The sequence below is a fragment of the Pseudorca crassidens genome, chromosome 7 (genome assembly GCF_039906515.1).
Source record: "Pseudorca crassidens isolate mPseCra1 chromosome 7, mPseCra1.hap1, whole genome shotgun sequence".
NCBI lineage: Eukaryota > Metazoa > Chordata > Mammalia > Artiodactyla > Delphinidae > Pseudorca > Pseudorca crassidens.
In genome coordinates, this window is record NC_090302.1 from 23,076,431 (window position 1) to 23,097,687 (window position 21,257).

Consider the following 21,257-nt stretch of genomic DNA (forward strand, 5'->3'; position numbering starts at 1 on the left):
GTCTGTGAACCGTCAAGCTCACTGGTATCTTTTTACATGCTGTTCCCCCAGCCTGGAAGCAGCAGTCCTCTGATCCACTCAGGCTTTATGGCCTGGTCCAAAGGCCACTGTCGTTGTGATTCGTACCCTGACAATCGTAAGCATAATTAGTTACATTCACCTCAATTTTTCTACAGTATGGCATCCGGACCTCTAATATAGCTCTTTTTAAGTTGTACGACAGTATTTCTTTGTCTATCTTCACCCATTTGTCTGAGCAAAGGTGCAGCATTTTCTCCATTTATTTCTTTCCAGTTTCTGGTACACCGTATGCATTGATACATATTGGATATCTGACTGATTGAATTAATGTTTTTAACTACCTTAGAAGGAAAAGAAAATTTAGAAGAATCAGACAAATTGATCATCCCCTCTGGCAAGATTTTAATAGCATTATGACCACAAAGTGACCTTTTAGAAGCCAGTTCATGAAGACTCATCTAAAAGTTAGCCTTATACGAACTGGATACTAATGAGAGTCCTGACTCCAATCGAGTCCTTGTCTTGTGAGACACCACAGAAAAACTCTAGTTATCTAGTTTATTCTCTTGTAAAGTTCTCAGAGCAAAATTAGTTATAAACATTTTTATTTAAATATTCAGTACATGCGCTTTTAAAAGAGAGGATTCGCCTTCAATCTTACACTTTCCAAAAGAAGAGAGTCACTGCTTTACCGTCTTGGAAGGAGGGAAACTGATGTGAAACCTTGAATTTCATAAACCTCATCAAGCTGTGTAAATGGAGTATCTTTGGGCTAGAGACAGTATTCATTCATTTACTCATTTTTCAAACATGTATCGAGAGCCCATTGTACGCCAGGCACTGTTCTAGGCACTAATAAAACAGCCATGGTGGAATCTGCAGTACTACAATTCATGATCTTTACTCTAAAGTGATAGACTATAAATAATCCCCATGCTTCTTCTCTTCTTATTTGACAAGCATGCTGCATTGAAGTTCTTATACCTCTTCGACGAGGTATAAGAAGGCAAGACTTACTGCCTTGAGTATAAAATAGCTCAGCTTCAACATATGAATCAGAAGACAAAACCTTTGATTGTACATCTAATTTTTCTAGAGAGCAGCAGGTGATGCTTTTAGTTTCTGGTGTCTTTTAGATATTATGTAAGTGAAAAGGTTACCTTTGTGTATTTTGTCTTTCCTCTTTAAGTCTTAGAGGTGAGACTGTGTCCTCTCCCAACCACTGGCTGGGTTAGTAGCACAAGCTTAATTATATTTTTGGTTTTCCTATAGAAATCTCATGTGGTCCACCAACTCACGTAGAAAATGCAATTGCCCGAGGTGTACATTATCAGTATGGGGACATGACCACCTACTCGTGTTACAGTGGATACGTGTTGGAGGGTTCTCTGAGGAGTGTTTGCCTAGAGAATGGAACCTGGACATCACCTCCTGTCTGCAGAGGTAAGGAAATATTTGAATGGTTAGTTCTTACTGAAGCTGTAGGAAAATGTATATGGCAGTCTGATATGGCCAACAACTAGTATAAATGCTATTTTATCTTTCCTTGGCTTTCAGTCTTCTTTTAACATGTGTGTCATTTTCCTTAACTTTATGAGTTTGATTTTTGAAGGCTTGCACACAGACCTCTGGCCCAGCACATGGCCCCTTTCTGAGTCAATCGTGGCTCCTTACGCAAGTCTTCTCTCCAAATCTTGGAAGTGTTCTCCAGCTACTAAGGGGAGCTGTGTCATGTCTGGGCAATGAGGGCACCTCCTGGACACTCAGGTGTTTCAACACAGATTCCAGTTCTACTCGTCCATCCTGAGCAGACCCCTGAGCCCCATAAGGGATGAGGCAGCCCACCCAGAGAGCAGAGTATGAGACAAGAGGTACTGGGTGGCCCCAAGGAAGCAGAGCCCACCACTTGGTCTCCGTGGACATGCCAGGGGCTGGTGGCGAGCATTCCATGTTTACACAAGCTGTCTCTTTACTTGCTGGATTGAATTTGCAAACCTAAGGATGAATTTTGTGAGTGCATTCAATAATATCTTCTCGGGGACTTCCCTGGTGGTGCAGTGGTTAAGAATCTGCCTGCCGATGCAGGGGACACGGGTTCGAGCCCTGGTCCAGGAAGATCCCACATGCCGTGGAGCAACTAAGCCCATGAGCCACAACTACTGAGCCCGCAAGCCACAACTACTGAGCCTGCACGCGCCTAGACCCCAGGCCCCACAACAAGAGAAGCCACCGCAATGAGAAGCCCGCGCACTGCAACGAAGGGTAGCCCCCGCTCGCCACAACTAGAGAAAGCCTGTGTGCAGCAACGAAGACCCAACGCAGCCAAAAATAAATAAATAAATAAAACTAAAAAAAAATAATAATAATAATATCTTCTCGGTGGGGGGAGGTTTCTATGTTGAAAATTCTGCAAAATGGAATGAGGTAGATAATGAGACATCCTAGTATGTCCTTCTAAAACTTACATTTCTCTAATAAGATAGGCTACTTTTTTTTACAAATCATAATAATTATTCCATTCATTCTACAAATACTAAAAGTGAGGAATTCTGCTACTGAACAAGACAGACATTACCAAGGAACTAAAAGAATAATCAGGTTGTTAGATGGGTTGTCCACATGGCCATGAGGACAGTGGTCAGATTTGGATTTGGGGTGAAAAAAGGCCAAAGTCTTTTTTTATTATTTTATTGTTGATTTTTCAATTTTATAGTTGATTTACAATACTGTGTTAGTTTCAGGTGTACAGCAAAGTGATTCGGATATATATTCTTTTCCAGATTCTTTTCCATTAGAGGTTATTACAAGATATTGAGGGAATTCCCTGCCGATCCAGTGGTTAGGACTCTGCACTTTCACTGCCGAGGGCCCGGGTTCAATATCTGGTTGGCAAACTAAGATCCCGCAAGCCCGCATGGTGCGGCCCCCTGCCAAAAAAAAAAAAGATATTGTATATAGTTCCCTATGCTATACAATAAATCCTTTTTATTTATTTTATATATAGTATTGTTCATCTGTTGGTCCCATACTCCTCCTCCTTTCCCCTTTGGTAACCATAATTCTGTTTTCTTTATCTGTGAGTCTTTTTCTGTTTTGTAAATAAGTTCATTTGTATTATTTTTTAGTTTCCACATATAAGTGATATCATAATATTTGTCTTCTCTGATGTACTTCACTTAGTATGATAATCCTAGGTCCATCCATGTTGCTGCAAATGGCAATATTTCATTCTTCTTTATGGCTGAGTAATATTCCATTGTGTGTGTGTATGTGTGTGTGTGTGTGTGTGTGCGCGCGCACGTGTGCATATATATATGGACACTTAGGTTGATGGACACTTAGGTTGCTTCTTGGCTATTGTCTGTTGTCTGCTATTAGATATTGGCTATTAGCAGCTATTGTCTGCTAATAGCTATTGGCCATTGTCTGCTAAGAACACTGGGGTGCGTGTATCTTTTCGTATTACAGTTTTTGTCTTTTTTGGATGTATGCCCAGGAGTAGGAATGCTGGATCATACGGTAACTAATATGGTAACTTTTTAAAAATTTTTAAGGGACCTCCATACTCTTCTCCTTAGTGGCTGCACCAATTTACATTCCCACCAACAGTGTAGGAGGGTTTTCTCCACACCCTGTCCAGCGTTTATTATTTGTAGACTTTTTGATGATGGCCATTCTGACCAGTGTGAGGTGATAACTCATTGTAGTTTTGGTTTACATTTCTCTAATAACTAGTGATGTTGAGCATCTTTTCATGCGCCTGTTGGCCATCTGTGTGTCTTCTTTGGAGAAATGTCTATTTAGGTCTTCTGCCCATTTTTAAATTAGCTTGTTGGGTTTTTTTGATATTGAATTGTATGGGCTGTTTGTATATTTTGGAAATTAAGCCCTTGTCGGTAGCATCATTTGCAAATATTTTCTCCCAGCCCATAGGTTGTCTTTTCATTTTGCTTATGGTTTCCTTTGCTATGCAAAAGCTTATAGGTTTGATTAGGTACCATTTGTTTAGTTTTGCTTTTATTTCTTTTGCCTTGGGAAACTGACCTGAGAAAATAGTGCTACAATTTATGTCAGAGAATGTTTTGCTAATGTTCTCTTCTAGGAGTTTTATGGTGTCATGTCTTAAGTCAAAAATGCCAAAGTCTTCAGTGACTTTGGGGGCAGGGAGAATTGAGGAAATCAGTGAGTGAAAGGCATGAGCCTCAAAAGAGGCAAGGGTTATTGCAAGAGAAAGGAGATTAATTGTCTGGAAGCAGCAGTGAGAAATGAGATCACCAACACATGGGTTGTAAGAGTGTGTGCAAACTCCTCTTCAGAGGGAGGCTGAGGAGGTGGTATCCTCAAGGAATAGCCCAGGTGTCACTTAAAGTCAGAAGTCAAATGAAAGTTGTGTGTTTGTTTACTTGTTTGTTTGTTTCTTCACTTGTTTAAGATAGTGTGGGACAGTGGTATCACCAAAGAGCTACCGGCCATCAAAGGCCTCCTTTGGAAGAGAATTTTCGCATCTTCTAGAAGGGCACTTCCCCTGGTCCAGATCAAAAGAGACTATCTTTTTATATAAACCGCCTTGTTCCCTCCTGCCCTGAATCCTCAAATTATGAAAACGTTGATAGTTACAGTCTCAGAACTACCCAAGCTTGTTTATGCCCCTCCTGAGCCCCTCATGCTCATCCCCAACCGAATCTTGAGATTGGGTTTTGTTTCTCTTCCTTAAAACTCGATTCAAGGAAATACCATGAAATGTAAATAATCGGTCCTATTTTCTGACAACCACCCTTCCATAATTCCCTAGATTTATGACTCATTCTGCTTGTTTTCCAGCTGTATGTCGGTTCCCATGTCAGAATGGAGGTATCTGCCAACGCCCAAATGCTTGTTCCTGTCCAGACGGCTGGATGGGGCGTCTCTGTGAAGAGCGTGAGTCTGCCCTCAAATCTTACTTTGAGTCCCAGTGGTTAGTCTAGAAATTGCCAACTCAGGGGAGTTACCAGGAGCTGGCTTTACTAGTGGCAGAAATTCACGGGCTTAAATCCCATAGCAGACCAGACAGAGGGCCAAGAGCTGACTTACATATGTCATTTAGTTGCAGAACATCTAGAATATCAGTGATCTTGAAAAATACAGTTATCAAGATCCATCCAAAGCTGTCTTCATCTGCCTCCTGGCACAGATTTCCAAGAATCTTCTTGGGAAGGAGCTTATAATAGAGGGTTCCACAACCTTGGTCTTCCTTTATCTCACTTCTGTGTATGTTCTGTGCCACTCATTGCTACAGCTGGTATAAATTCATGGCATTGCATAACATTGTACTTTTCAGGTAAGATTTGGAGCCCACCATTAATTAAGTGTAGCTCTTCCCAATTAAGAAAGTAAGGAAAGTTGGTACTCTCATATCTATGCAGTGCTTGGTAAATTAACATAGAATTTCGATCCTCATGGAAATGCATTTAAATTTGAATTTCCAAAAGCATGTAAATGAATAGTTTTAATTTCTTTTAATGTCTAAACTACACTTTGTTTCAATCTCTTAAAAAATATATATGTATGGATAAAATGATTTCATGTTTCACTGGGAATGTGTGAATCACATTGAGTCACTGACATGATGGCCATTGGTCTATATCAGTTCTTTTTAAGGCCAGACATTTTATAAGAGATTCTAAAGTGTAACTATTTCAACTCATCTAGAAAGGAAAATATAGGATGGAAATCAATTTAGGCTGCTAACAGCTCACCAAAGCAAGTGTTCTCACAGTGATTCAGAAAGAAGAGAATTGCATCTTTCCTTCTCCTTCTCTCCAATCCTGCCTTCCCACTTAGGGCTCCCACACATGGCCTGCTATAACGCCAAGGATCCAGAGACTCGGAAGCATCTACCCTGGGGTAACAACAGGCTGGGCTTAGTTCACTGAGCATGCGCTGGTAATGCCTTAGAGCAGGCCTTCCCAAGCTTTACTGTGCATACAAAACACCTGGGAGAAGTTCAATGCAGATTCTGATTTGGTAGATCTGGGTTGAGACCTGAGATTCTGCATTTCTAGCCAAGTCCTACATAATACCAACGTTTTGGGTTTGAGAACCGTGCTTTGAGTACCAAGCCAGTAGACAGTCTCACGCCTTTGAAACAGACTACACCTCTTTACAGAGCTCAGTAATTTCTAGTAGGAGAAGTGATTGCCGTGGAGGGTGTAGGGGAGGCCTCATTCAATCACCATCGGGCCTCAGCTCCAAGAAAATAAAGGCTGAGCTGTCCCATCACTACTAACGTGTTGCCAACACCAGCCCACGGAAGAGCTTATCTGACTCCCATTCTCACATTTAATTAAAGGCAAGAAGAGAATCTCGAGGTAGCCAAACCCTCTTAGAGCATTTTATGTAATTTGTAATGGAAATTTGAAACGATAACAAATGGAGAACATTCTGCTTAGTTTGTGAAGAGAAAGCAAAGCACTTAGCAGGCATCGATTACGGTGTGTCCTCTCGGAAAGAGTGCATTTGGCACTAGAGTCATTACATCAGGTAGAGGGTCCAGACTGACTTTCTGGATTGTGTCTTCCCAGTGATACTGATTAATAAACAGAGCACATACGGAAGATTATCTAGTGGGTCATCCAAGGTTTTACTCCTCCTGGAAAATGTTTTTTGAACACTTGAACATATCCGAGTGTGTGTGTTTTGATCAAATCCTTTTTGATCTCCTTTCTAGCAATCTGCATTCTTCCCTGTCTGAACGGCGGTCGCTGTGTGGCACCTTATCAGTGCAACTGTCCATCTGGCTGGACAGGGTCCCGCTGTCACACAGGTAGGCCTCCTCTCATGGTTTGTTTTCTTGGTGACTTGACTCCGTGAAGCCCTAGAGGACACTGATGAGTGTGACTTAGATTCAGAGGTGGCAGTGAAACAAACGGGTATCAGAATTTCTCAAGAATTCCTCAAGGGACTTCCGTGGCGGTCCAGTGGTTAAGATTCCATGCTTCCAATAGGGGTCATGGGTTCAATCCCTGGTCGGGGAACTAAGATCCCGCATGCTGCATGGGATCTTGGTTGAAAAGATCCAAAAAAAATAATAATTATATATATATATATATATATATATCTCATTCCTCAAGGTGGTCCCTTGAATGGCGGTCTCAATGCTGAACCTATGGCTGCCTCAGAGACACCTCTCGGGGTCGTGTGACAAAAAAGAGCATCTGAGTCGACTCACTTGTCGGCCTTCTTCATGTCATTTGCTCTATTTTGCAGAATGTAGAGGAAACATAATGCGGAAGTTTGGAAGAATATTTATTTTAATCTCTATGAAGCTAAATCACTAAATTCGCAGTACCTATCTAGAAAGAACTACGCTCTAAATAAATACAATTTAAGTTAAAGTGAAAAAACTCAACAAGAGATGGTTCCTTATCATGGAAGACAGTAACAAACTGTTGTTGATTTGTTGGTGACAAACATGTCCCCTTAGTAACCCTTGTCTATCTCAAATACGGGCATTTATCCCACTGTACTTTGATATCTGTTTAATTGCTCGCTTATTGATCTTTCCCTGCCCTCACTAGTTTGTATGCCACCTGAGGGCAGGGGTATTCCTTTGTGATCTTTGTATCTTCAGTACCTAGCATAGTGCCTGCATATGATAGGATTTTCAGTAATTGTCTAATAAATCAATCAGTTTAAAATGATAGATTTTTTTACCTTTTTAATGTCCTAATTTTCAGGCAACTATTAAAAGCAAAGAACTTGCTATATTTATTTAACACTCCACTATTCCTCCTGTAAATAATATGTATACCACCTCCTAGTGAGGTTAATTGTGAAGTAGAAGAGGCTAGCTGACACCAGAGCTTGTCATGAGCTCTGAGGCTGGGGTGACCATATAATTTAGCCTCCAGACTGGGACGTTTTTGAGAATGAAAGGGGCACTATTAATAAGTAAGCCAGGGAAATGGTAGTGAAAGGCAAAATCAGATGTGCGTCCACCCCACATAAAGCCAAAAGTGAGGCATCCATGAGTGTAGAAAAGGAAGAATGTGATACCGGAGGCAAAATTTGAAGCTTTTATTTGAAACTCTTACAGTGATCTATTTGGTATTTCTTTATTACAAGTCACCCTTGGTATTTATCTGTATTTCTCATGCATACAAAATTGAACCTACCTGCAAACCAGCCTTGCCCTTTCCCAGGCATCTTCTCTCTGCAGGTGGTGGCGTCATGCTTCCAGATGGAGACATCCTCCACTCTCCCTCCCCTTCATCTGAGATTACCAGTGTCAGCACTCCTTCTGTTCCTTCCTGCACAGTATCTCTTGCATCTTACTCTATCCCCACTATCACCAGCTAGTAAAAGACCTCTCCTTTGGATCACCGCCAGAGTCTGCTACTTGACCTTCCCATCTCCTCTTCCAAAACAACACCATTACACACTACCTTGGGCATGAATTGCCCTTTTTAAGAACCTAAGATGGTTGCCTGTTGTCTTCACATCCAGCCCAAATTCTTCTGACTCTCAGACTGGCGTCAGCACACCTGATACCCCTTACTTCCCATCCTGCCAGTCACATCCTGTCCCCTGCAGGTGTGGCTTCCTCTACCTATTGGAACTTGACCCAACCTCCAAAGCCCTGCCTAAGTTTCCTCTTGTCCCTAAACTTGCTCTCTACCACGACTATCTTCTAACATCCCATGTCTATAGATATTACACAATTAGCTAGAACCATGCCATTTAAAGCTCAGTTGATCTGATTTATTTGTATTTCTTTTAGCTCCTTAGCTCCCTAACTGACATTAAGCACCTTAATGACATGAGCTGTATAGTCTTTTTTTTCAATCTTGCTGCAGCTACCTCAGCCCATATCCCACTTATACCCACTAAGTATTGATATTAAATATACAAAAGTATATAAAACAGGAGCTCCTGCCCTCCAGAATCCAATGTAGAAAATAAGAAGGGATACAGAGTGGCCTATAAGTAGGTGACTAGAGGCTAACTGAATTCTCTAAAAGGACAACAGCGAAGATGGGTAAACTACCCAAGTGCAGACATTCAGAAAAGGCTTTCCAAGCACAGAATCAAAGGAAGAGGAGTCACCAGGAGGAGCTCGTTCTAGCCAAAGGCGTAGAAGTGCAGCACAAATGTGATCAGCAAAATAGAGCTGAAGCCACCGAGGCAGTGGAGGGGTGTGGCTGGAAATGAAGCTGTAAAGATGGGCAGAGCCAGATTAGGAAGCGCGTCGCATGCCAAGTTCAAGATGCTGGATTATGTCTTCTGAGCCACAGAAGCCACTAAAGGGTCTTAAGCAGGAAAATCATGTGATCAGATTTTCTTTTTGAAAAATGATTTTGGCAGCAGTATGGAGAAGGGCAGAAAGCAAGACTTAAATTAGGGAGACTTGTTAGGGAGTTATCAAAGCAGAATTGGCAAGAGGTTATGAAGTCTAGAGAAATGAGGACGACCAAAAAGGATGGATTGGAGAGAAGTTAGGGAGATGAGTCAACACTACTTGGTTATAGATGTATTGTAGGAGGAAAGGTCTGAAGGGAGTCAAGACTGATATTTCCAGTTTGGGCCCCTGAGTGGAAGGCGGTGCCACTTCTACCCTTGAGATAGAGAACCCAAGAGGAACAGGTTTGAAGGTACAGAAAAGGAGTTAAGTAAGTAAGGACATGCTGAGTTTGAGAGGCCAGTGGAACATAAAAGGGAGAGGTCTGACAGGCAATTGGATGATGGTTTAGGTTCCCAGAAGACTCATCTACATTGAAGATAGAAATATGTCAGTCATCATTGGAAAACATTTATGGGGGAGAAAAAATAAGTCTTTGCAGAAGACACGTAGCGTGAGAAGGTGGCCCAGAATAGAACGTTGGGGACACCCATGTTATAGGGAAGGAGGAAAGTGTTAGGCTTTTAGACAGAGAAGTGAAAATAATAAAAAAATTTGTTAGTACAGTCAGGTACCACTAAATCATCATGCTTTTGAAAAAGAGTAATTTTTTAATATACATTAGCAAGCAGATATGGAGAATTAGTTGTGGATGATTGGGTTTTATTTTTGCTATTTTTAATCCTGCTTTATTTCATAATTTCCTTTTTGTTATATTGCAAATACGCTCATTCTGTTAGCTTGCTCGTCAAGAAAGCTAAGGGCAAAGATTGATGTTTTCCCTCTTGTCCTCTCTCTGTGCTTATCCAGTGCCTGGATTGCTGACGTTTTCCCCATATTTTATGAATGAGTGATTAGAGAAGTGACATTTCTTTATCTCTCACCGAAGATGAGTTTTTCCTCTGGGGAAACCTGCCCTTTCCAAGCTGTAATGAGGCTGAAATCATGAGACTTAAATGTGTCTCGTTTCCAGCTTCCTCCCAACAGACTTTTTTTTTTTTTCTTTGATAAGTTAAACTGCCTGGTCTTCATCGGTTTTTAGTGTCCTTAGGTTTTTTAACAGATAGATTCATGCAGATGAAGTGTTTGACTCTGAGACTAAGGACTTGTGAGAAAGTTGTCTGCGTAGTAAATCTCTGGGTGTTCACTCAGGGTTTCACCTGTGGCTAATTTTTAACTCTACCCCAGGTTCTGTAATTCCAATGGTAAAAGCCATGAAATACGTTTCCTAGCAAACACAAAGGGCTTTTGAATCATCTGTCATGTTAGACAATCTGCGTGACTGATCTGTTGTCGTAAGAGTTGATGTCTGATGTAATGACTTCATCGGTCATAGAGTTCAGTGCTGGCTCCCTCCAGAGACTTACAGTCTCATCAAGTATTTGAATAATTTACAGTTCAAAACAGTATGTGTCAAATTGGTTGAACAAATAAAAAGATTAAAGAGAAAAATCAGTCGACTGAGTTATCAGCAAAGGTTTCAGTGTGTAGGTAGAACTTAACCTGGGGCTTAAATATGAAAATGGACTCGGTTGGAAGGAAAAAGGGAGGTGGTACCACATAATGACATGAGGTTGAGCAAAGTAGCAGGATGCAGTCCATGAGGAATGGTGGCGGCTGGAGCAAAAAGAGTCAAATCTTATTCTGCCTGCCTTCATGGGCATCTTCAGAATTGCTCAGTATTCATTAAATAAATACATGAATTTCTCATCCCAGCTGTTTGCCAGTCTCCCTGCTTAAATGGTGGAAAATGCGTAAGACCAAACAGATGCCATTGTCTCTCGGCTTGGACAGGACATGACTGTTCCAGGTAAGACAACCAAAAACTACTATTTATCTGTAACTTAATTAAGGAGACTGAAATTCAAGTTAGTTAAGTTGTCTCAGGAGCCAGAAGGTACCTCTAGTTTGAATGTAAGCATTTTGTATCCAAAACTATCCATTTTGAGATATTCCCTAAATTTGAACTAAAACCAAACGAAGAAGTATTAGTTAAGGATTGACAAATAAAACAATGATTTCTCAAAAACACATATGTGTTACAGCACATATACTAAAATTGGAACAACACAGAGAAGATTAGCATAGCCCCTGCATAAGGAGGACTTGCAAATTTGTGAAGTGTTCCATATTTCCCCCCCCCCAAAAAAGGAAAAAGCGTTAATTAAACAAATAAATTAACTGCCTTCTTGAACAGAAGATTTCACCCTTTATATGCAAGGATGCAAATAAATAACAAACTCAATATGTTTTATTGATGTTCATTTCTATTCCTGTTTATAATAAAAAATAGAATTGAAATTGATGATAAGGAATGTTTATTTTTAAAGTCAAAATTTTTGTTTCATATTTTTTATGGTATATATAGTCAGTATTTAATGGATTACAAGAAAATTTATGTAAAAATATGTTCTAGCAATTGGTTTCTCATTTCTAACCAGATAAATATAGTTGAGAAAAGATTATCACAAAAATAAATCAAAGGAGAAATAGTTTGAAATAATTTTTTAAAAATAATAATTTAAACTTTTTTATTAAGGTATAATGGACATACAACATTATATTAGTTTAGTATATTAGTACAACATAGTGATTCAATATTTGTATGTATATATTGCACAGTGATCACCGCAATAAGTCTAGTTAACTATATAAGTCCATGTACATAGTTATAAAATTTTTTTCTTGTGATGAGAACCTTTAAGATCTACTGTCTTAGCAACATCAAATGTGCTATACAGCATTATTAATTATAATTGCCATGTTATACATTACATCCCCATGACATTTATTTTATAACTGGAAGTTTGTACCTTTTGACTCCTTTCACCCATTTTGCTCACCCGCTACCCCCACCGCTACCTCTGGCGACCACCCACCTGTTCTGTGTATCTGTAAGTTTGGTTTGGGTTTTGGTTTTAAATTCTACATACAAGCGAGATGATACGGTATTTGTCTTACTTTGACTCATTTCACTTAGCATAATGCCCTCGAGGTCCATCCATGTTGTCAGAGTTGCCAAGATTTCATTCTTTTTATGGCTTAATAATATTCCATTGTGGTGTGTAGGTGTGTGTGTGTGTACACACACACATATTTTCTTTATCCATGTATCCATTGATGGACACTTAGGTTGTTTCCATGTCTTGGCTATTGTAAATAATGCTGAAATGAACACGGGGGTGCAGATATCTTTTAGAGTTAGTGTTTTTGTTTTCTTCAGTTAAATACCCAGAAGTGGAATTGCAGGATCATATGGTAGTTTTATTTTAAATTTTTTGAGGACCCTCCATACTGTTTTCTACAGTGTCTGTACCAATTTACATTCCCACCAGTAGTGCACAAGGGTTTCCTTTTCTCTACATCCTCAACAATGCTTGTTATTTCTTGTCTTTTTGATAATAGCCATTCTAATAGGTGTGAGATGATGTCTAATTGTAGTTTTAATTTGTGTTTCCCGATGATTGGGGATGTTGAGCGTCTTTTCATGTACCTACCTGTTGGCCTTCTGTGTGTCTTCTATGGAAAAATGTCTGTTTGGGTCCTCTGCCCATTCTTTAATCAGATGGAGATTTTTTTGCTCTTGAGTTTTATGACTTCTTTATATTTTTTGGATGTTAACTCCTTACAAGACATATGGTTGGCAAATATTTTCTCCCGTTCAGTAGACTGAATTTTCATTTTGCTGATGCTTTTCTGTGCTGTGCAAAATCTTTTTAGTTGGATGTAGTCCCACTTGTTTATGTTTGCTTCTGTTGCCTTTGTTTTTGGTGTCAAATCCAAAAAAAATCATGCCAAGGCTGACGTCAAGGAGCCTACCACCTGTGTTTTCTTCTAGGAGTTTTAAGGTTTCAAGTCTTACATTCAAATCTTTAATTCATTTTGAGTTGACTTTTGTGTATGGTGTAAGATAATGGTCTACTTTCATCCTTTTGCACGTGGCTGTCCAGTTTTCCCAGTACCATTTATCGAAGAGACTGTCCTTTCCCCGTTGTGTATTCTTGGCTCTTTTGTTGTAAGTTAACTGACCATATACGTGTGGATTTATTTCTGGGTTCTCTATTCTGTTTCATTGATCTATGCATCTGTTTTTATGCCAGTAACATACCATTCTGATTATATATTGCATCATACCATTGAAAAAATATTTTCAGTATTAAAACATTGTCCTCACAAATATTGCAATGTTGGAACATCACCAACTCTATTTTAAAACTTTTAATGTACCTCATTGTATTACATCACTTAGATTTGTATTTTGTATATTTACTTCCATCTTATAGGAATCACTAAAAACAAATGGATATTTCCATATTGATTTTTAAAAGTTAACTGAAAAGAGCTTTTATTTTTCCATGTCCTTTTATTTCATTTCGATTGGAATATCAAAGTCAACTTGCAAAGACAAAAATCTATCTAAATACAAACTTAATTAACAAAAAAATCTGTCTCATGCCCATGAATTTCTTCATATCACCTCAAACATATGCCATCTCTGCAGAGAAAAAAAAAAAACTGAACCCAAAAGGACAAATTTGGATTGTACAAGTATATTTAGATGTTTCCAAGATAAAGATGATCATTTTACCTGAGAGCAGAGTCGAAAGAGCTTGAAGTCAAACTGGAGAGAATTGCTGGGAAAAAAGAGAGCAAAGAATAGAAGAGAGGGCTTCCCTGGTGGCGCAGTGGTTGAGAATCTGCCTGCCAATGCAGGGGACAAGGGTTCGAACCCTGGTCTGGGAAGATCCCACATGCCGCAGAGCAACTGGGCCCGTGAGCCACAACTACTGAGCCTGTGTGTCTGTAGCCTGTGCCCCACAACGAGAGAGGCCGCGACAGTGAAAGGCCCGCGCACCGCGATGAAGAGTGGCCCCCGCTCGCCGCAACGAGAGAAAGCCCTCGCACAGAAACGAAGACCCAACACAGACAAAAATAAAAATAAATAAATAAAAATTTTTTAAAAAAAAAAAGAATAGGAGAGAGAGAGAGAAAATAAAAGGAGTAAGAATGACAGTGACTCAAGAAGGAACAGGAAGTATTTGTAACATTCTTATAATTTTAGACTTTATGTTTCAACTACTTCATTTTACAGATAAGAAAAGGAAACTCAGAGTTTGCATGATTCCCTAATATCAAAATACAGTTGACCCTTGAACAACATGGATTTGTTTACCTGAATGCAGACTTTTTGCAATAAATCCACAGTACAGTGCACACGATCTGGTTGACTCTGTGGATACAGAGCCACAACAGCAGAGGACTGACCAAACGTAAAGTTGTACAGCAATTTTTGACTGCTGACAGGGTCAGCGCCCCTAACCCCAACATTGTTCAAGGGTCAAAGGAGCTTTTTCTTGACCAGGGGAAGGGTAGTTATCAGCTTATGTTAAAATGCTGTCTATTAATAAAGATAACACAATCTTCTAGATTTTTTTACGCAAAAGGTTGATAAAGGAATCCAAAAAAATGATGGCAAATTCACCTCAGAGGCATTTCCCACATTCAAGGAAAGGTCAACCCAGAGGCCTCAGTAGCCCCCCTGCCCCTCCTTATGCTGTGATGGGTTTTTCTAGGAGACCTGAATTAGCTAGGACTCTCTTACTGCAACTCTAACTGGCGTAAGCAAAGAAAGGAATCTGTTATCACAATAATGGGATCGTGTATGGAACCCAAAGACGTGGGTTCGCTCAGCATCAGGACGACCAGACTGAGTTCTTGAAAGCCATCTGAAGTCTCTCACCTCCCGTCTCACCTCCTCTCTCCAGCATCTTCTCCATGACTCTCTTGCTGCAGAGTGCTTTCCTCTGCTGTTCAGTTCGCATGGAAGGACAGAACTGCTTATAGAGCCCACATTTTACCTGTCACACTCCAGCATCTACAGAAATAGTGTGCTGACCCAGTTTAAAAATCCAGGAGAAGAACTCATGAGTCCAGATTGATTCAAGGGCCCACCATAGATCGATCAGTCAATGGTGATCCTAGGTTAGGTCATGTTATACTAACGGGAAAAGTCATTTTGCTAAAACTTTTACCATACCTTTGGGTAAAGGGCAGAAGAGACTGGCAAGTCACTGAAGAAAGAAAAGTGGAGTATAATTCCCTGAAATGGGACGGGGAGAAAGCTTTTCTGAGAAATCAAAATAATAAATGTTTACAAATAATATTTATTTCCTTCTCTCCCACGAGATTGAGTGCCTTAAAGATTGTCTCCCTCATACTTAGTATAGGAACAAAAATTGATGCTCAGTCAGTGCTGGTTGACAGAGCAGTTTCTGGGCATCTGTGACAGCTGGTGGAGAAACACCCTGTGGCATTCATTAAATCCCTCAACCTGCATCCTTCTCTGATGATGAATAAGACTGACCCAGTATTCTTCCTAGATAGCTCAATCCTTAAGGAAGAGACTGTTTCCTCTGATCTCTGTATGCAGAAAATGAATCCTAAACAGATGCCATAAATAAAAACCAAAGACGGGGGCTTCCCTGGTCGCACAGTGGTTAAGAATCCACCTGCCAATTCAGGGGACACGGGTTCGAGCCCTGGTCCGGGAAGATCCCACATGCCGCGGAGCAACTAAGCCCGTGTGCCGCAACTACTGAGCCTGCACTCTAGAGCCCACGAGCCACAACTAGTGAGCCCGCGTACCACAACTACTGAAGCCCGCACACCACAACAACTGAAGCCCGCACACCTAGAGCCCATGTTCTGCAACAAGAGAAGCCACCACAATGAGAAGCCCGCGCACCACAACAAAGAGTAGACCCCGCTCGCCACAACTAGAGAAAGCCCACACACAGCAATGAAGACCCAACGCAACCAAAAATAAATTTAAAATTTTATTAAAAAATAAATAAATAACACCCACAGACGGTTCACGCTGTAAGAGACCTTCAGATTCACCAAGTCCAAACCCCTCATTGTACAGATGAGCAGATTATCAAACAGGAAACTAGTGACAGAGCCAGGACTAAAACTCCAGTGTGCTGATTCTCACATCTTTTCATATGTTAGCGCTTTTCCTCCGTGTCCCTTTGTTTTCTCAAGGAATGGCCCCCATCCATCCAAACAACATCGCAGATGATGCCCAGGTATCTGAGACTTTCATTTGCGTTTTAATCAGCCCCCAAATAGCTGTTCCCCCTTCAATTCAGTCTTTTCTGTTGAAACTCTTTTTTTTGTTGTTGTTCCAGGAAAAGGAGGACTGGCTTTTAACCACTGCACAACCAACCAGCTCTCCTAAAATGCAGGATCATCTCTTCCTGGCAGTCCTGGACATCCCAGAACTTACACAAAGACATTCCAACACGGTGCTGGGTCTTGTCTTGTTTTAATCAACTTGTTACTTTTGGTTTACCTTTTTATTTTGTGTTATATTTTGTTATTTCTTGTGACATACTTTCTTTTTTTAAATATGCCTGTATTTTCTATATAAAAATATATTAAATAGATGCTGCTCCACTCTCACAAAATGTACATATTCTCCTGCCTATGGGGAAAGTTCCTGATACACATTTTTATTCAGTTACTTAAAATGATTTTTCAATTAAAATATATTTTGCTACTAAATACTGTTTTGCTGGATAGTGCCATTTTGTGAGGTGGCCCGGGAATAATGAAGAGGATTCATGATCTATGCCACTAGCATATTATGGGATTCCACGCAGTGTACTGAGAAATTACAATAAAGGAGACCCCTTCGTGCTATTTCCATCTTCTCTACCATATGTGTAACAGTAAAGGTTTCCTTTTATTTAATCGGAAAGTAACTATTGGACCTACTACCCTCCACACAAAACGCTGTCCTGGTGCTGAGGGCAGCCTGGCTAATTCCTTCACCAACATTTGGAAAGCTATAGGCATCAACTTAGTGGATGGGGGAAAAAAGCATAATGACCATGGTTCACAAGATAAAGTGCTCCCCTTCCTTCTCACAGCTGGAATAAGAAATGCAAGTACTGGAAGATCACTGCTTTGGGAGAAAGGAGATTGGAATAAAAGAACAGGGAAAGGGAAGGAAAAAGGCAAATGAGGAAAATTCCCAGACCTGTGCTCCTGGCTCCACCTGCAAAGAAAGAATTGAGTTTGCCCAAGGCAGAGCTGAGCTGCTTCTCAGACTCCGCTGCTTCCCCTAACTCCATCACTATCCTTCTACCAGGATAAAGACCTCCTCAGGCTTCTGGGGGGAAAAAAAGCCAGAACACTAGATTTTGTTTCAAGTAGGAAAATCCCAATCAACTCACCTCCATCCTCTGGGAGAACTGCTTCCACATAGGGCACGGGGGCACACTGTAGCACTCTGAAGAAACACAGGAACAATGAAAAAGATCTTGATTGTCCGAGTGGTTCTCTTCACCGCCTTCACTTCCCTCAGCCATTGAGTCTGCTTCCTTCTTTCTTCTGGCATTCACTCTTTTGACCAATCTTCCATGCTTATGAGTATTCCTTTTATTTAATTTATACCCCATCAACTTCCAAATTATATTGATTTTTGTCATTTATAATCATAAAACTATAAAATAAAGCTCAAAATCTACATAATAAAAAGAAAGATGGTACCAGAAATTTTTAGCTAGGAAAAGCTACTGCAGTTGAAAACAAAACACAGTTCTGAAAGTGTACCTACTATGTAGAATTTGTATTGGGTTACTCTGAATAGATTAAAAGATCTATACTGCACAGTAAGTCAAATTAGTTGCATTATGCAGACAGAATAAGGAAGTAAAGCACCACACGAGTGAGGTTTGCAAATGATATGAGGTTCTACATATCTAGAAATGTGATTCACAGGGAAATAATACTAAAAGTAGTTGAAGAATTTTTTTTAATTTTATTGAAGTATAGTTGATTTACAATCTTGTGCAAATTTCTGCTGCACAGCAAAGTGATTCAGTTTTATATATATATACATATATATGTATATATTCTTTTTCATATTCTTTTCCATTATGGGTTATTACAGGATATTGAATATAGTTCCCTGTGCTATACAGTAGGACCTTGTCGTTTATCCATTCTATGTATAATAGTTTGCATCTGTTACCCCAAACTCCCAATCCATCCCTCCCCCACACCCCCTCCCCTTTGGCAACCACAAGTCTGTTCGCTATGTCAGTGAGTCTGTTTCTGTTCATTTGTGTCATATTTTAGATTTTGCATATAAGTGATATGTGATATTTGTCTTTCTTTGTCTGACTTCAATTAGTATGATAAGTATGATAATCTCTAGGTTCATCCATGTTGCTGCAAGGGCATTATTTCATTTTTATGGCTGAGTAGTATTCCATTGTACATATACCACATCTTCTTTATCCATTCATCTGTCGATGGACACTTAGGTTGTTCCCAGGTCTTGGCTATTGTAAATAGGCTGCTATGAGCATAGAGGTGCATGTATCTTTTCGAATTGTAGTTTTTTCCAGATATATGCCCAGGAATGGGATTGCTGGATCAGACAGCAACTCTGTTTTTAGTTTTTTGAGGAACCTCCATACTGTTTTCCATAGTGGCTGTACTAATTTACAGAACACTATTATTTTTTAAATCTCCAGTACTAAATATATTCATAGTGAATTCTTAAATTTCTTAAAGAAGAAATAAGGGTGTTTGTCCAGCATTACTTAAAGCATATCTGTTTCAAACCAACTATAACCAGTTCTGTAGTGAACCATTAAATGCTTCCCTTTAAACCAGAAACAAAGCAGAAAGGCTATCCCCACTGATCTTGAACATTATTCTGTGAGTTCTAGCCAAAGTAATAATACATAAATTTATAAATAAAGGGTATAAAAATGAGAAAATTAAGAGTCACAATTTTCGTTTTGGCAGAAAACACGAAGATATACCTTCTAAGATAAAAACCAAAGGCATGAAAATCTATTAGAAACACTCAGTCCCGTAAACTGGATGGTTACAAGATAGAAAAATAGTTTTCCTGCTTGTCATTTATAAATAGAAAGTACAGTGATAAAGATCCTATTCACAATATATATACATATATAAGTAAGAAATCTATGTGACCTCAAGGAAGAATATTATAAAATTGTATCTATAAACATTTATAAATGCTAAAATAATGAGAAGCATGCCATCTCCTGGATGAGAGAACAACATGTCTTAAAGATGTTGATTTTTCCCAAATAAAATTATAGTCGTAATGTAATTCCAATCACGCTTAATATATTGGATTTGGGGGGGGGAACATGACCAAATTATTTACTCTAATGTTCATTAAGAAGAAAAAAATGGAAAATTAAAATATTTTAAAGAAAAATAATGAAAAGGACCATCTTTACTAAAAATCAAAGCATAATAAAAAGCTGCAGTAATTAAAATAGTGCATGCTGGATCAAGAAACAGGAAAGCATCAATATGAAAATCTGTACCTACTAATTTAAATATTCTATTTAAAAACTCAGAAGTCATGAAGAAAACATCAACAACCAGTGGAATTTTTGTTGTAAAATATTAGAAAGTAAGAGAGTGACTGGCATTAGACAATTGGTAAAAATTTGAAAATCTTTTAATTTGTATTCTCACCACATAAAAATAAATTCAAGGTGGATTGGGGAGTTAAATATTGATATTAAAACCATAAGATAGTTTTTACAATTAATTTTTCTCAAAAATTTAAAGGCTTAAAAGAACCTTCTAAGGACTTCCCTGGTGGTGCAGTGGTTGGGAATCTGCCTGCCAATGCAGGGGACACAGGTTTGAGCCCTGGTCTGGGAGGATCCCACATGCCACAGAACAACTAAGCCTGTGCACCACAACTACTGAGCCTGCACTCTAGAGCCCGTGAGCCACAACTGCTGAGCCCACGTGCCACAACTGCTGAAGCCCGCCCGCCTAGAGCCCATGCTCCACAACAAGAGAGGCCCGCGCACCTCAACGAAGAGTAGCACATGCTCGCCGCAACTAGGGAAAGCCCACACGCAGCAACAAAGACCCCAATGCAACCATAAATAAATAAATAAATAAATGTATCAAAAAATTAAAAAAAGAACCTTTGAAACCTAGAAGTTACAGAAAAATTACAGTAGGAATAATAAACAGATTTGATAGCATAAATAGAAAGTTTGGGCTGTCATTCAGAGGATGATAATCAAAATGGAAAGATGGAATTCCCTGGTGGTCCAGTGGTTAGGACTCTGCACTTTCACTGCCAAGAGTGTGAGTTTGATCAATGAGGAGCTAAGATCCCACAAGTCATGCATCCAAAAAAAAAAAAAGATAAACAAAATGGAAAGAAAATTTTTTATGACAGACCAAGTACGAACATTTTATTATAATGTCTTTATTATATAAATTGAAAAAAGGACTTACAGAACTCCAGAACACAGACAACTCACCAAAGAAATGCCATATATTCATATTTGTGTGAGAAAAAGTACAACCTCACAAATATGGAGAAAACATTTTGTTTACCAGATTAGCAGTGACTTTTTTTAATGTTAATAAATAATGCTGGCAAGTGTGCAGTAAAATAGGAAATTTTATATATCGTCAGTGAGAGTGTAAATTGGTATAATTTAGAAAGCACTATGATGATCTATATCCCTAAAAGTATTTTTATATGCTTTGAGCTAATATACACAAGTTTTAGACATAATAAATTTCATCACAACGTTATTATTGCTGCAAATGTGGACATGGATGAAAGGCCCAACAATAAAGAACTCTAAACTATGCTACCTCAAGCACATTTCTAAATCATATATTACACCAGCCTTCAAAAAGATAATGCAGTAACATGGAAAATGTATGTGGTATAAAGTTAAGTGAGGAAAAAAGCAGGATATAAAATTTTCCATACTCATATGATTGAAAATCTACAAAAATTATACAAAGTGAGGATGAGAAG

General features: G+C 39.3%; 1 protein-coding gene and 1 pseudogene across 1 annotated transcript in view; both read left to right on the forward strand.

The window, feature by feature from the left end:
- Positions 1 to 16,866, forward strand: part of SVEP1 (sushi, von Willebrand factor type A, EGF and pentraxin domain containing 1) — a 185,630-nt gene extending 168,764 nt beyond the window's left edge. Inside the window, exons 45-49 of the mRNA XM_067743688.1 lie at positions 1,294 to 1,464; positions 4,843 to 4,938; positions 6,728 to 6,823; positions 11,114 to 11,207; positions 16,588 to 16,866. Of these exons, the coding sequence (XP_067599789.1) occupies positions 1,294 to 1,464; positions 4,843 to 4,938; positions 6,728 to 6,823; positions 11,114 to 11,207; positions 16,588 to 16,609 (479 nt within the window). The 3' untranslated portion in view covers positions 16,610 to 16,866. The remainder of the gene's footprint in view (positions 1 to 1,293; positions 1,465 to 4,842; positions 4,939 to 6,727; positions 6,824 to 11,113; positions 11,208 to 16,587) is intronic.
- On the forward strand, positions 11,434 to 11,533 carry LOC137228490 (U6 spliceosomal RNA; annotated as a pseudogene).
- Positions 16,867 to 21,257: the final 4,391 nt, after the last annotated feature.